This window comes from Peromyscus californicus, unplaced genomic scaffold, assembly GCF_007827085.1.
Source record: "Peromyscus californicus insignis strain IS unplaced genomic scaffold, ASM782708v3 Scaffold_6__1_contigs__length_162567912, whole genome shotgun sequence".
NCBI classification, from domain to species: domain Eukaryota; kingdom Metazoa; phylum Chordata; class Mammalia; order Rodentia; family Cricetidae; genus Peromyscus; species Peromyscus californicus.
The window spans coordinates 112,346,984-112,363,869 of NW_026294584.1; the positions used below are offsets into that span (position 1 = coordinate 112,346,984).

General features: G+C 44.1%; 1 protein-coding gene across 2 annotated transcripts in view; it reads right to left on the reverse strand.

Moving 5' to 3' along the window:
• Positions 1-263: 263 nt before the first annotated feature.
• The window catches only part of Lmod3 (leiomodin 3), a 17,138-nt gene continuing 515 nt past the window's right edge, over positions 264-16,886 (reverse strand). The window contains exons 1-2 of one of the 2 annotated variants that reach the window (XR_008214458.1): positions 6,453-6,567; positions 264-593 (exon numbers count right to left, since the gene is read on the reverse strand). Coding sequence is in view for 1 of the 2 variants with exons in the window: in XM_052720987.1 (XP_052576947.1) it covers positions 567-593; positions 11,924-13,300 (1,404 nt within the window). In the remaining variant the exon portion in view is untranslated. Of the gene's footprint in view, positions 594-6,452; positions 6,568-11,923; positions 13,301-16,886 lie in introns of those variants that run through there. The other variant, XM_052720987.1, reaches the window with a different exon arrangement.

Below are 16,886 nucleotides of genomic sequence, written 5' to 3' on the forward strand. Positions count from 1 at the left end.
CCTCTCGTAAACTGCTTTGGTTAGGTATTTTGTTACAGGAATGAGACAAGTACTAGTACAGTGAGACCGGAGGCTTTCACTGGTTCTCCGAAGAACTAGCCAAGGATCCTTTATTCCAAAGCTGCGGAAGGCCCAGGCACTCACTCCACCCTTCACATTCTCGGAGCTTTCAACATGATTGATTACCCTTAAGATGCCATGCGGTGGCTGACAACAGAGAGGGTGGAAGGAGAGAGAAACGGGAGTGCGAGTATAATCATCAGTCAACACTTCTGTCAGATTTATTGTTATTTACCAGAAGAAAGCAACAGTTAAGTGTTTACCAAAAATGTTAACTTCTGCTTCTAGAAGCATCACTCTACAATTTTCACCCAACTCAGTCAAACTCTTAGAACTGGAACCTGTTGCCTGTGAATGCTGAGACTCTGTATCCTTCTCCTTGTGTCTCCTCACGGCCCAAACAATCCCCAGCCTGGATGGAGAGACGTTCCCAGTTCGGTCACCCGCACTGTTAGTGAGACAGCCTCCAGCTCACGTCTTGTTCTTCTAGACGATCCTGCTACCTCTTAGGCCAGTTCCTTTGGCAGCTGCACCTGTGGTTTAAGCATTTGAAGGAGAGACCGTGAATCCTGGAAGTTTAAAAGCTTTGCAGCAAAAATCATAAAACTTACATGTCTTGGAGGATGCAGAAGGCATTAGAAATGCTGGCAGCAGAACTCTCCAAAATTATGATAAAGGCAAACCAACCAAAGCCACTATTACTGAGCATTAACCAGTGCCACGGGTTGTTCTAAGATCTGTGAGCCTGTGGCAAAGCAGATCACAGGAACAAGAGAAGTTCAGAGCCTGGTACCAGCATTTACTAGCTGGTTGGTGGGTGCTGAGCATCATTTTCCTCAGCTCTAAACATGAAAGTAAGAATTTCCAGTTCATAGTGCAAATGATCAAGTTACACAATGGGGGTGAGTGATAACCGGGGACACTCAGTGTCTAAAACATTATCTCACTGTGTCCTACATCAGCCTTGCAAGGAGGGTACGGGCTCTGAGAAGACAGTGACTTCCCTGAGGTCACACAGCTGGAACTGCTGGAAAGATGGCTCCGCTGTGGAGAACCGCTCTTGCAGAGCATCAGAATTCATTTCCCAGCATCCATGTTAGGCAGTTCAGCCTAACTCCAGCTCCAGAGGATCTGACACACTCTTTTGGCCTCTGCAGGCACCCAAACTCACATGCACATACCCACACACAAACACACTAATATTATATATATTTATATATATATATATATATAATTAAATTGTGCGTGCGTGCGTGCATGTGCGTGTGTGCGTGTGTGTGTGTGTGTGTGTGTGTGTGTGTGTGTGTGTGTGTGTGTGTGTTCTACGGGCTGAGGAGATAGCTCCATTAGTAAAGTGCTGGTGGGAACTCACAGAGACAGCTGACCTGAGCTCGTGGGAGCTCACTGACTCTGGACCAACAGCTGTGGAGCCTGCATGGGACCAACCTAGGCCCTCTGCATGTGTGTGACAGTTGTGTAGCTCGGTCTGCTTGTGAGGCTCCTAGCAGTGGTGGGATCAGGACCTATCCCTGTCATACAGAGCTGGCTTTTGGGAACCCAATCCCCAAGCTGGGTTGTCTTGCCCAACCTTGATGCAGGAGGGAGGAGCTTGGTCCTGCCTCAAGTTGATATGCCATGCTTTGTTGATTCCCATGGGAGGCCTGCCCTTTCTGAATGGAGATAAAGGAGGAGTGGGTAGAAGGGAGGTCGGGGGAAGGAATGGGAGGTGAGAAGGGAGGGTAAACTGTGGTCAGTATGTAAAATAAATGAAAAAAAATTAATAAAAAAAGTGAAGTGCTTGTGTGGCAAATGAGTTAGATCTCCACAAGCCACGTAAAAAAGCCAAGTGTGATGGCACCTGCTTGTTGTCTCAGCACTGGAGAGGTAGACAGTGATCTCAGGGGCTCCTGGCCAGCCACCCTTGACTGCTATCAAGCTTATCAGGCTAGTGAGACACCCTGTTTTACAAAACAAGGTGAATAGCACCCAAGGAATGATGCCTGAGGTTGGCCTCTGACATGAAAATGTGCTTACACACACACACACACACACACACACACACACACACACACACACATACACACACACATACACACACACACACACACACACACACACACACACACACACACACACACACGCCTATCCTCCTTGAAGCACATTTCTACTATGATGTACAATAAAATTTTAAAATAAAATATATTAAATGTAAAAAATAAAAGTAAAATGTGTTTTGGTAAGTTTCACAAGGACAAAAAAAAAACTGCAAAAGACACACATCAGTCCAACTCTAAATTCTACATCCAGCCTCTGTCGCATAGCAACAGTTGAAGTCTTTAAAGGGTTTTAAGTGGTGCTCTATCTTAGCAGGTGACTAGTCCATCAAGTGTGCATTTTCCAGAAGAGGCTGATGCGTTGAGAAAACACTTGGAATTTGTTAACAGCGGAGCCCATTTCCTCTTCCCTGCCCATGTGCACCTGTCAGTGTGATACGACCTTGTGGGAGCTGCTGTGGTTCCTTTACAGTCAGTCCTTTGTCCGTGTTCTCTGGAGAGGAATGTTTCACAGTGCCCTGCCCTCCAGAGGGGACACTGGATACCCCTTTCAGGCCAAGAGGAGTCCCCATGTGCTTCTGACCCTCTCCACCTCTGGTGCCAGTTTTCAACAGGAAGGGTGTGGCCTGTGTCTACGTAGGCTTTACCCACGGGAAACAATAATTAAGAGCAATGAGACAAAAATACATGGAGTGCTTTAAATAATTTGTAAGCTGCAACAAATAGCTTAAACGGCGTGGTCTTTGTATATGTTTGTACACACATGTGGAGGTTCTAAAATAATATTTAAAAAGCAAAATGTGGGGCCATAGAAATGGATCACTTGTTGCTTAAGCAGAAGAAAAGTTTCTGTTCCCAGCACCCACATGGTGGCTCATAGCCACCAGGAACTCCAGTTCCAGGGGATCTGATTTCCTCCTCTGACCTCTGTAGGGAATAGGCACACACACACACACACACACACACACACACACACAGTGCACATACACACAATCAGGCAAAACATGCACACACATAACATAAAAATAAATAAATCTCAAAAAAAGGTATTTTTTAAAGCAAAATGTAGCATTGGCCCACTGCTGTGGATGATTGACTGATAAATAAAACACTGATTGGCCAGTAGCCAGGAAGGAAGTATAAGCAGGACAAAGAGGGAGGAGAATTCTGGGAAGTGGAAGGCTGAGGCAGGGGGATGCTGCCAGCTGATGCCATGTAGAGTACCGATAAGCTACGTGGCAAGGTATAGATTAATAAAAATGGGTTAATTTAAGATATAAGAACAGCTAACAAGAATCCTGAGCCATTAGGCCAGTTTAAATAATATAAGTATCTATGTGTTTATTTTATAAGTGGGCTGTGGGACTGCCAGGGCTTGGTGGGAGCTGGAGAAAAACTCTCCAGCTACAGCCCACCATAGGAACCAGACTCATAATACCATGTTCCAAACAGGACCAAGCTGGCAGCTCAGACCACAGGACAAAGGGTTGAGTCACTAGATAATCGTTAACTGCTTGGAAAAGAATAGTAAATCAGGCATCTCACAGCATGCTTATTTTGGAAAATTTAACCCTTTAATTCATCCACTGCAGCAAACATTTGGTGAGACACCTGGGCCTATTAAAAGTTGCAAGGAGAGAAGAAGACATACTATGTCGTCATTAGAGATGTCACAGCAGGGCAAGCAGAAACCATTAAGGAAAAGATGGCCAGATGTTACAAAAGGTCAAACTTGAGCTGGGTGTGGCCCAAAACACCTGTAATCCCAGGACTTCAGAGATGGAAGAAGTAGGAGTTCAAGACCAGCCTGGACTGCTTAAGATTCTGTCCCCGACTGCAACCGCAGCAATGAATTTAATCAAAGGCTAAAATATCAAAGTCACAAACAGGAGAAAATCAATTCCTGTTATTACTAGGGGTTCCTTTCTGCTTAGCTTGTTAGTTTAGTTGTTTTTAAGTGTATTTGGGCACACCTGCGCCCAACTTGGAGGTAAGTCCAAGAGTTTTGAACAAGAGTGTAGGAGAGGTGGACCCACCAAGGCCACTGCATGAGAAGGTAAGACCTACACAGAGAAGCCTGGTCTGGGAACAGGTTGAAGGAAGACTCCTAGAAAACCCTGGTTACCCAAAGGGGAGGGGCAGTCAGGGGGCTGGCCTTCGACTGACACAAAAGAGAGAAGGTGGGGAAAGAAATTCCTAAAAGAACAGAAATCAGAGAACCTGGAGAAAAAGAAAGAAGATTTTACAAATGAAGCCAAGTGTGGGCAGGGACAGAGATGAATGCTCATATCTATCATCTTCAACTCTGCAAGTGCTCATGTGCCAACGAGGCTCTGGTGAGCCAGGGCTGCACATGATGTTATCAAACTGAAATCTCACTGGAGGGGGAGCTTGGCAAGGCTGCTCCATTGCTGACTTGGCTAGGAAGAGTCTAGATGTGCAGGTGAGCCCAAAGTGAAGTGGCGTGGATATTATAGTCACCTTGTTGGACACAAGAACTTGGCTTTGCTCCACAGGCACTTAGCTCTGGTGAAAATTAAGCAGTGACTGAGAATGGGAATCTTATTCCAGTGAAAGGTGCAAAGTTGCTCTGGAATGGTAGGTGGTAAATGAATCACAAAATTTTCAAGATAGATGAAAGAAACCCATGCATTTGTGAGGAAGGGGGAAGCCTTGCTTTGTGCTGGCATCAGAGTGATTGACAGTAACTCTAGGAAAAGGAGCTGGTTTTTATCTAAGGAACAAGACATTAAAAACGAGAGCAAACAAAAAACTTCTTCAGGAAACAATAAATGTGAACGAAGCAAGGTGGTTGGGAGGCAGCAAGCATGGGAGAAAAAACCAGAGAGGCTATTTCCCAGCCCCACAGAGGCCACAATGCAGAAGCAGCTAGCTGGCTGGAGAGCATTTGTCTAGCATGTGCAAAGCTCTGAGTTCGATTCTCAGTAAAACCTGTACACGCCCATGCGTGAGCACACACACACACACACACACACACACACACACACACACACACACACTCACTCAGGCATGCACGAGTGCACTCGCAGACGCACACACACCACTTGTGCTACGCACATGCATATTTTGCATGGCGGGATCTAATATTTCAGTGGCACCAAATATTTAAATGTTTTCTATGACATTTAGAATTGACAAACTAATGCCTAGCCCAATTAAAGTAGGCCTAAAGTCTGGTTTATAGCTGCCAGTTTTCAAGCTGTGACCCAGAGAGGAGATTTCTCTCAAACTGAAATGTATAAGCATTTGAGCAAAGTGTCTATGCGTTCCTTTATTCTTTACTGTTGACTCCATTCAGGAATCCCAGGCCAGGAGCATGTGGTACTGAGAGATCAAGCATTAAATTAAAAAAAAATTAAAAATACAAGCTGATTTTGGGGATAGGTTCAATAATACATAAAAATACTATTACTAAGTCTGAGAGGGAAAGTCTGTTTTAAAGTTTTCCAAGAACAAATGATTGCCAGGTGCATTTTTGAACATCTAATATTCTAATTTTAGGAGTTGTCTTTGTTAAGATTCTATTGCTGTGATAAATATCATGACCAAATCTTCTTGAGGAGGAAAGGATTTATTTTACTTTACAACTTTTGACTGCATCACTGAGAGAAATCAGGGCAGGAGCTGATGCAGAGGCCATGTAAGAGTGCTGCTTACTGGCTTGCTCCCCACAGCTTATCCAGTTGACTTTCTTTTTCTTTCTTTCTTTCTTTCTTTCTTTCTTTCTTTCTTTCTTTCTTTCTTTCTTTCTTTCTTTCTTTCTTTCTTCCTTCCTTCCTTCCTTCCCTCCTTCCTCCCTTTCTTTCTTTTTTTCTTTCTTTCTTTCTAATATATACAATCCAGGACCACCTGCTTAGGGATGACACCACCCACAGTGGGCTGGGACCTCCCACATCAATCTAATCATTAATCAAGAAAACACCCCATAGGCTTGCCCACAGACCAGACTGCTGGGGGCATTTTCTCAATTGAGGTTCCCTCTTCTCAAATGACTCTAGCTTGTGCCAAGTTGACAATAAACAAACAAACAAATAAATAAACAAACAACAAACAAAAAACCACCCAAACAGGACAGGGATATTAGTTTAAAACAAAAAACAAAACAAAAAAACCAAAACCCCACAAGATATCAAAATTGTATAAATTATATACATATAATATATAAATATTTTTATATATAAATTTATATAAATATATAAATATATAAATTATATAGATTTTTACCCCATTGTTGCCCCAAATCCACAAAAACTTTCATGTCTCCTTTATAAAACGAACCGGGTGAGGTCTCATTTGACTGACCAAAGACAAACACACCTCTGTGCCGGCTGTCATAACATTACCACTGCTAATGCTCCCGGCATGTCACTGAGTCCACCTTGCAGCTGATGGTGTTTGCAGCAGCTGGCCACAGCAAGGGCAAGCACATACCACCATTACTTCCAACGAGTCACGTGCCTTGGGCTCACTCACGTGCAGCTGCATGCACTGCAATTTCAATAATGACAGCAGATAGGGAGCAGGTGATGCGTGGCGGTAAGAAGTCTTTGCACTGGTTTTTGAGTCTGTCAATCAATATGATTTCAAAAGAGAAGCTAAAAAAAAAAAAACCTGAAACACTTTGAAAAAATTGCTCTGTGATCTGGCTTTAAAGCAAACATTCGTCCTGGGGAAAGAAGACACAGAACAGAGCAGTGGGAGCCTATGCAGAATACAGCATTTAAAGTGTTTAAAAATAAAAATAAATAAATAAATAAAGCTTTTCATGATAGAGAGGCATGCCAGCTCCCAGCAGCACCCCTATCTCCTCCAAAGAAGATGGATGGGCACAAAAGAACTTCCACCTGGAGACTGCTTTAAATGTGGCAGCACCAGTCACTGGGCAAAAAACCAAAAAAACCAAAACCAAAACCAAAAAAAAAAAACTGCCTTTCACCTCAACTGCTGCCAAGACCCTGTCCAGATTGTGGACAGTCAGGACATGGGCGGGCGGGCAGTGGGGGCGGGGGATCAACTGCCCCGCTTTGCCTAGACAAGGTAGGCTGGCTCCCCTGCCTCCCCTCCCCTCACCCAACGAGTTCCTACTCCACAGAAAAGTCTGTCTGATCTTCTGGGTCTGGTAGCCCAAGACTGATGCTGCCCTGAGACCTCTGTCCCCAGCAATCACAGAGGACCTTGGGGTGGCTGTCCAGGCAGCCAGTAACTGTCCCTGTCATTTTTAATAGATTCCGAAGCTGCTTGCTCTGCACTCCTGCTCACTCAGGTGAAATTTATCCATCTCAGAACTCGGATGGTATTTGATGACTAGGCTAGTGACGGGTTGGTCGCTTTAACAGCAGCAGCCAAAGCTTCAGCTGCCTTCACAGTTCTCTTCCTGTGTAAAATTCAGGCCACAGGCCTCACTTTCCTAGAGCTACTGCTAGGTCTAGACACAGTTTTCCTAGTTACTAGACTCAGACAAAGAGATAAACTCACAGAACAGATTTCCATGTAACCTTTTACTGTTCCTTTATTGAAAGGAACTCGCTTTACAATGACTGCTCTCAGTAATCAACCACCTGTGTCTCCTGGTAAATGATTAGATAGAAAAAAAGTGTAAAGTTTACACGAAGATATGAAAGCTTAAGTTGTGGGGATCTAAGAAAATGTTTTAGGGTCTAAGGTGTATGAATACAAGTTATAAAGGTCTGAGGATATGAAAGCTTAAATTGTGATAAGAAAGTGACGTAAGGTGTATAAATGCAAGTTAAAGAGGTCTGAGGATGAAAAAGCTTAAGTAGTGATAAAAAAAGAGATCTAATGTGTATAAAAAATGAAATATGTTTCAGATTGGTTTCACAGTGGGAATACTAATGTGTCTAAAACTTTTCTCTTTTTGTGAACTCAAAAAATTCTTGTAAGCCCCAGGAAGTTAACTGGGATCCACTTCGAATAGGCCATCAAATGGACTCCAGATAAGTACTGTCAATCGACAGCCCACCTACTTCCTGTTCCTGAGGGTGGGATCTCCCCTACCTTTCCCTGGTCTTGGGACTCCCCTCCCTCAATTACCAGGATCTAAGAAAAACATTTCCCCCTAAACTTCTTAACTTTACCTTCTGCTCTGCCATCATCATGCCAGGTCCCCTCAAAATCTGCATTCCGGACAGGTTGAAAATGGCTGCCTCCAGATGGTCCAACCTCACAGACTGCTCCAACTAGGCCTGCACTTTCCTAGCTCCTAGCACAGCTGAAGATGGTCCCGCAGAGCCGGGACAGCAAGCGAAACAGCCAGCTATCCCAGGACCTGGCCAGCACCCCATCTTTCTCAGGTCCCCCAAAGATGTGCCCAGACAACAGGAAGCAGTCTAGAGAACACAGTGCCCCATTTCTACCTTTACCTGCTACCCTTTCCCATTTCCTCACCTTTTAATAATAAACAAAAGGGAGGAATGTTAGTTTCCAGCTCGGCAGTAGCCTGCCTCTGCCGCCAAAGCAGTTAGGTCACCTGTCACCAGGTGCCTGTCCACGGTCAGCTATGCGACATGCGCACCTGCCGGGCAAAGCCTGCTGTCTTGCCTCTCTTCTTCCTCTTGTTTCTTCCCTGTCTCTCTGTCGTCTGTCTGTCTGTCTGCCTCTCTCAAGTCCCCACTTCGACATGACCGCTCTGCTCCTTCACTCTCTCCTTCCTGCTCCCCCTGTAAACCTCCTGCTCTAACGCCGTTTTGAGTGGAGTGTTTGCTTAGTGGCAGGGCCCACCAAAAGGTACCCACTTCACCTTTCTGTTTTTATCCTTACAAGTGGACTTTAGTTCCGCACATCCAACAGTGGAGTGATGTGCTTACACCTTGTCCTCACAGAGTACTTCATAGGACTAAATAGAAGAAGACGTCGTGGGGCATTCTGTAGCTGAGATAGGTGCAAAAAGACAGCCATTGCAGCCCACAGCGGGCAACTGAAGGCAAGAGGAACTGTCAGCAACCGGAAGGCCCAGAGCCATTTCAAAGCAGACGTCAATAAGCAAGGCTGCCACTCACAAAGGACTTTCCTTCGTAGTTTATTTTTTTTTTTTTTTTTTTGGTTTTTCGAGACAGGGTTTCTCTGTGTAGCTTTGCACCTCTCCTGGAACTCACTTGGTAGCCCAGGCTGGCCTCGAACTCACAGAAATCCGCCTGGCTCTGCCTCCCGAGTGCTGGGATTAAAGGCGTGCGCCACCACCGCCCGGCATAGTTTATTTTTAAGAAGAATGACGTTAGGGAGCCAGCTCGGAGTGTAAGGTGTATACTGTGCAAGCACGAGGACCTGAGTTCAGATCCCCGGGACCCACATAAAATGCTGGGGGTGGTGGTGCACTACCTGTAGCCCCAGTGCCAGGGTAGGGGCAGAAATAGGCAGACCCCAGGGGCTCACTGGCCAGATGGTCTACCTAAAACATCAAGCTCTACATTCAGTAGATGGATCTCAAAAAAACGGAGGTTGAGTACCTGGAGAGTTAGCTCAATGTTTAAGAACACAGGCTGTTCTTCCAGAGGACCCAGGTTCAGTTCCCAGCCCCCACATCAGGTGGGTCACAACTCTCTGTAACTCCAATTCCAGGGGATTAGAAGCCCTTTTCTGGCCTCTAAGGGCATCAAGTTTTGAGTGATGTATGGATAGACATACAGGCAAAACATTTATACACATAAAAATAAATAATAAAGTGGAGAACAATAGAAAAAGACACCTGATGTTGACCTCTGGCCTCCACATGAGCATGAATAGGCAAGATAACACACACACACACACACACACACACACACACACACACGCACACGCACACGCGCACACACGCACGCACGCACGCATGCACGCGCACACACACGTACACACATGCACGCTGATTAAGCACATTTAAAATGGATAGCATTACAGAACAGATGAACACATTCCCATTTTGTAGGGTGTTTACTCTTACAGTTATCAGTATGGATTTATTTTCATGTCCTTTGCTCTAAAATTTAAACCCAGAGCTGATATGTCCTCCATTATGTAAAACACAATGAATCTTGGCTCTGAAAAGCTACTTTGTAAGCTCCACAAGGTTCAGCCTGTACCCAATTTATTCACTGGAATCCCCCGCCCCTTCCTCCACACTGAAAGGGGCAGTTACTACAGTAATGCCAGTGAGCGGATGGAATGGGATAGTCTCAATGGAACATTCCTACCTTCCAGAGTCCGGAGGTCTGCTCAACTGGTCACCTGAACACCTCTCCCTTCAACGTGGATTTTAAAACTCTTGCTCCTTTTAGTCTGTTATTTTCTGACTGTATAGCACCAAGACAGCTTGAATATTGTCCATCCATGACTTCAAAGTGACAGTTTTCACAGCCAGCACCCTCACCTACCCCAGCGGAGGTCTTGCTGCCCCAGGAAGAGCAGGTGGAGACAGTCTTGTGTCCTGCCCAAAGGCCCTCTGCCTGACCTCATGTAACCTCTAGAATTCTCCCCTGACACCTGTCCCAGGACCAATCCAGCACTCTCCAAATCACAGATGAAAACCATCTTTGATGCAGAAAATGGGACAATGACAATACATTTCGAGGATATGGGAATTCAAGACATCCCTATACATATATGTGAATGAAAGCAGTTACCTTAAGATTAGAAAGCTCAGGAAAACTGAAAAAAAAAAAAAAACGCTACAAACTCACATGGATATTTGCTTTTCACATCCTAAGAAAAAAATGTGGATCTCTATGATGAGATAATGTATTGACTATGTTGTCAAGACAATCTTTTAGCTCAGTTGTAGGCAATATTTTTCTTAAATGACAGCCAAGCATTAATCAATATGGCCTATGGACATCGATCCTTCAGCCTGTATGACTACTACTGTAATAGTGACCAAAAAATTCATTTCTGCAACCTAAGCTCATGGAATAAAGCCAGCTCTACTAGTCAGTTTTATCACAGAATTTTATAGAGACTCCGTGGGTATTAAAACTGAGGTATTTTAAACTCCATTGGCTCATGAAGATGGTAACCTGAGGTTTGCTGTTTGGCTGCTTGCTTAAAAAGCAAACAGAAATGTATTTGCGGATGGTCTAGCTTCATCTTCTGATAAAGAACTGATTCCCTGTAGCTTTTATTCCAACTTCTTACAAATGAGGCTTAACTGTTTTTTTTTCCCTCATTTGTTCCTTCTAGAAGGCTCCTGGAGTCTCTAGTTCTCAGTTCTATGTGCCTAGAATGGTCTGATTTTACACATGCACACCGAGGATTCAAAATAACACACTAAATAAAAGCTTAATGCCTCAAAACATCAGTGCCATCGCTTCCTGGTGGTAACTGCTAGACATGTTAGTAACTCCCCAAAGCATCAGTGTCTCCTTCACAAAATGGGGAGAGTAATTGTGCCAACCTTCCAGAATTTGGATGATTACCTGAGTCAAGTGGTCAGTAAACCTTAGCTGCAAACATTATCATCACAGGGCATATCGGGGTCTACTCTTAAGAGTAACTAGGATTTTAACTCTGTTGGTGTTGCTCCTCTGCTTACCAATAGTCAAGCCCCTGTTGCATTAAACTAACAGGCCTGGGGATATAGCTCATCCGATAGTGCACTTGCCTAGCATGTACAAAGCCCTGGATTCAATCCCCAGTGCCACATAGGCCAGGCATGGTAGGATACATCACCCTCAGCTACCTAGCAGGTTCAAGTCAGCCTGAGATACATGAGAGTCAATGTCAAAAAATAAATACAATATAAACGAGAGAGAGAGAAGGAGGGGAACTGGGAAATACTCAAATTTCCCCCACCTGTTCCTTACCGGTTTTAGGTAGGCAACATTGCTGTGTCGGATGTCATTCAAGAGCTGGTCTCTGGGAGTGATTTCCACCAGCGGGGGCGGCCTATTTCTCGGCACCGGCTTGAGCGTTTTGATGACATCTTTGAGGTTGGTTTTCTCCTGTGCCTCTCTGGCTTCCGGCATTCGAGATTTGCGCTGAATTCTCTTCAGCTTCACCACCCTGAAGGAGTCAGGGTCGGTCATGGACTGTGGAGGTTGGGGTGGATTTTTCATCATTTCCTTTCTTCCACCAAAGGGGACTTCCTGAGCCGCGAGAGGCCGTCCGGATGAAGGCTGGAAAAACTCCTGCATTCTGGGATCGGGCATGGGTCCTCCCAACCTCTCCCACATCCCAGGGGGCAGCCCCAACCCATTCTCCAACATAGCTATCAGCTTTCTCTGCTCTTTAAGTTGCTGCTGCTGCTGCTCCTCTTGCCTTTTCTGCCTCCGTTTATCCTGGTTCCTGGTAAGCAGATTCGTCACCACCATTCTGGGGCCCGGAAGCTCGAAATGGTAGCCCATCTTCAGCAGAGTGTTGTTGGCCTTCAAAAGCCTTGATATTTCCATTTCGGCGTGGTGGCCCAGCATGTGTCTCTGGTTGTGAAAACGCAGCTCGGTGAGAGTCTCGTTAAACTGGAGGCACCTCATGATGGCCACGATGCCCTTCCCTGTGATGAAGTTGGACTCGATATTAAGCGTGGTGATGCTCCTGTTTTCCCGCAGCATGTTGGCCAAGGCGAACGCTACACTCTCGTCCGCCCCGACGTTCGCCAGACTAAAGCTTTTGATGTGTTTGTTCTTCTTCATCGCATTGACAAAGTCCAGCAACATTTCTTTGGGGATGTTTTCAATGTTGTTCAGGTTGAGCTCCTTCATGTCGGGGTCGTTCTGTCTTACTCGTCTCAAGCTTCCATCCAGGTCTGTCTGGTTCCCTGAAGGCCTTGCACTTACCTTCAGAAAACTGGTGTCGAGAGCTAACTTCTTAGGGTCTAATTTGGCTATTTTCTTCTCAAGTTGTTTTTCTTTGGTCTCTGGCCTGTCTTTTTGTTCTTCTTGTGCTTTCGTTGTCAGCTGCTGACAGGAGCCTGAATTGTGGTGGGTTTGTTCCTTCGCTTCATTTTTTTCATTGGCTTTTTCATCTTCATCCTCTTCATCTTCTCCATCCTCTTCATCTTCCTCATCCTCCTCGTCCTCTTCATCTTCTTCTTCATCATCATCATCTTCTGTTTCTTGTATATTGTTGCCCCCATTAGATTCTCTTTTATTTGCCACTATTTCACTATTAAGCTTTTCTTTTAAAAACTGGGGCATGTTTTTAATGCCTTTGTCTCTTCCTTCATGATGTTTTTGAGTGTTTTCCTAAAAGACAGGTATATGACAGTTAGAATACATAGGGCTCAGCAGTTACGAATATTTGCTGCTCTTCAGGGGGGCCTGAGCTTGGTTCCCCAAACCCACCCATGTCTGGCTACTTACAGCTGCTCCTAACTCCAGCTCCAGAGATTTGACGCCCTCTTCTGGCCTCCTCAGGCGCTATATGCAAATACACTAACTAATTTCACACACACAGGCTCCTCGAATGTGTGGGCGTGTACACACAATTATGAGGGGGACGGGAGGGGGGAGAACAAGGGAATCCGTGACCGATATGTAGAACTGAATTGTATTGCAAAATAAATTAAAATAAATTAAAAAAAAAAGATAACAAACAAACATGACAAAATAAAATATAAGATAAAAAAAAATAAAAACAAATTTTTAAAAAACATTTTTAGGGGCTGGAGAGATGGCTCAGTGGTTAAGAGCACTGACTGCTCTTCCAGAGGACCCAGGTTCAATTCCCAGCACCCACATGACAGCTCACATGTCTGTAACTTCAGTTCCAGGGGATCTGATACCCTCACACAGACATACATGCAGGTAAAACACCAATGAACATAAAATAAAAATAAATTATTAAAAAAAACATTTTTAGCTGGGCAATGGTGGCTCACACCTTCAATCCCAGCACTTGGGAGGCAGAGGCAGGTGGATCTCTGTGAGTTCAAGGCCAGCCTGGTCTACAGAGCGAGTTCCAGGACAGCAAATGCTACACAAAGACACCCTGTCAGAAACCCCATCTCAAAAACCAAACCAAACCAAACCAAAAAAAAAAAAAAAAAAACCATTTTCAGGGCTGGGGAGATGGTTCAGTGAGTAAAGTACTTGCTCCACAAGCCTGAGGATCTGAGGACCTGAGTTCAAATCTCCAGTGCCCACATAAAGTAAGATGAAAGATGGGAGATAGAAACATAAAAAATTCTGGAGGCTCATGGACCAGCTAGCCCAGCATATGCAGTGGTGAGTAAGAGACCCTGACTTAAACAAGGTGAATGCTGAGGACTGACACCTGAGGTTCTCTCTCTCTCTCTCTCTCTCTCTCTCTCTCACACACACACACACACACACACACACACACACACACACACACACTCTCTCTTTCAAATATGTACACATCCACACACATATATACATAAAAAATTTTGTAAAAACTTAAATGAAGCCAGGCATGATGGCACATACCTTTAACCTCCCCACTCAGGAGGCAGAGGCAGGCAGATCTCTGGGTTCTGGGCCAGCCTGGTCTAAATAGTGAGTTCCTGACTAGCCAAGACTACATAGAGAGACCCTATCTCAAAAATGAAACAAATAAAAACTTAAAAGAAAAACATTGTAAGTGAAAAAACTCGTTAGTAAATCTTGTGTATAATATTATTCAATTTATATATGTATAGGGAAAAAATCTTCTGGAATTATTACCAAATCCTGTTTTTTGCTTGTTTGTTTTTCCTGAGTCAGGAAGGTGACCCCTGGGACAACTGAAGAAGGGTCTGCTGGTTGTCCAGTGTTTGTGCTGTGTGGCCTTAGCTTTTAAGTTTGCCTTGTCTTTCTGATGCAGAAGAACCTATGATAAGGAAATACAACTAAATAAGGATGGACTTTTGTAGACACACACTTGGGGCTGTTCTTCTCTCCTTCCAGACACTCATCTGTTGGGTTCTTTGGGAATTGGTTCCTGGAACACTAAAATTCATGGGTGCTTAAGTCTCTCATATATATGATATATCATATATATATATATATCTCATATATATAGACACACATACACATATATAGCCTACACACCCCTAACCCATACAAGCAGTGTTTTACATTGTCTCTAGACCACCTAATGTCTACCATACAAGTAATGTAAACAGGGATACTGTATTGTTCAAAAAATGAAAAGAAAAGAATCTGTCTATATCCAGTCCACATGGAAAAACAAAACAAGAAACAAGAAACTTTTTTTTAGTGTTTTCAATTCACAGTTGGTAGAATTCAAGGATATAGTCCCTGAGGATACACAAGGCCAAGCACATTAAAATAAAACCTAGTTAATTTTGTTTTCAGACTCTGTATTTTAAAAAATGGTGTTAAAACATATTTGGAAGCTTGATGATACAGATTTTAAAGTCCATGTACCAAAGCCTTTATGTGTAGTTGAGTGCTTGCACTCTGTTAGAAAAGAATTTCCCTGTATGCTACAGGTAACCAGCCTTCCTAAAGTATCCACTGCTTTCATCGACAGGCACACATCTTTCCCGAGACTATGACATGGTGCAGGGAGGAGAGAGTAGTCTGAGAAGCTAGAGTGTGTTTTTAAAACCTTGGCTTGGATCCTGGCTCTAAGAAAAACGCCAATGTTTTCTAATGTCGTTAGTCTCTGAAGGAAGAGCCAGCCTTAAAATGGAACAGGATTAGGATGAGATTTACAACTCTTTGCTCTGTCTGGGAAGGGAAAGGACAGTCTTTCAGGTCAGTGTTTACTAGATTCTCCTGCATTGATGACTACACTTTGCACCCATCTGTGTATCTTGTAGGTGTAATTCTGAAAGCTTGGAGAAGTCTGACACACGGCAGTCTGAGCAAGAACTTAATGCTGATGATACATTGAAGGAGTTGACAACGTGATCCTTAACTTCCTCCTAAAACCCACACCATCGCATTCCCCATCCGTCCCAGCAGGGGGAGTCCAATCATCAAGCTGGTTAGTGTACACCAGGGGTAGAAAAAAAACCACTGATTCTGCGTCCCCCCTAAAGTGGGTATTCAGGTGGGATTGTCTTCAAATCCAGAGACCTGCAACTGTAAGAAGTCCGCAAACCACATGGTAAGCTCTAGCCTGATCAAGCCAGACATTTATTTCCTGGAGTTCAGGTCGTGTTGATGTTCACACCTTCCTATCATCACACCAGTGTGACAGCAATGTGATACGATACACCTGTATCTAGCAGGTGGGTCTGAAGAAATCGTACTTGGGAAATCTGTCTTCTTTTTTCCCCAAGTCATTTGTAAGTGCGACATTAAAATCTGTGCTTTAGGGCCATCAAGGTGGCTTGGCAGGTAAAGGCAACTGCCACCAAACCTGACCTACAAACACACACACACACACACACACACACACACACACACACACACACACACACTAATAATAAAATATAATTAAAATTTTTAATTGTGCTTTATATATAGTAGGTTTGTAAAGCTCATGGCAGTTCTAATTTTTAGATTGAGATATCTCAAGAAAGGACTCTCTTAAAAACAGCTTCTTAGCCATCAATTTCTAAACATCATCATTGATGCTCAAGGGACAGTGTGCCCACATTCTCAGTCTTGGGTTTGGTTTAGTGTGTATGGCCAGATTTCCTCAGAACCGGGGAGTCTTTGACACTATATGTAAAATATTGTGTGTGCACAGGCAGGCTAGAGAAAGGCGGAGTAGAGGTTTTGATGAGATTCTCAAAGGGAGAAGCCAAAAAAGTCAGAACAGCTGCTCCTGGGTTATGAGTTAAAGCATTACATATCCTGGCTACAGACCACGGACTCCACACAGGGGCCCCAGTGTCAGTGTTGAAAGAGAGAC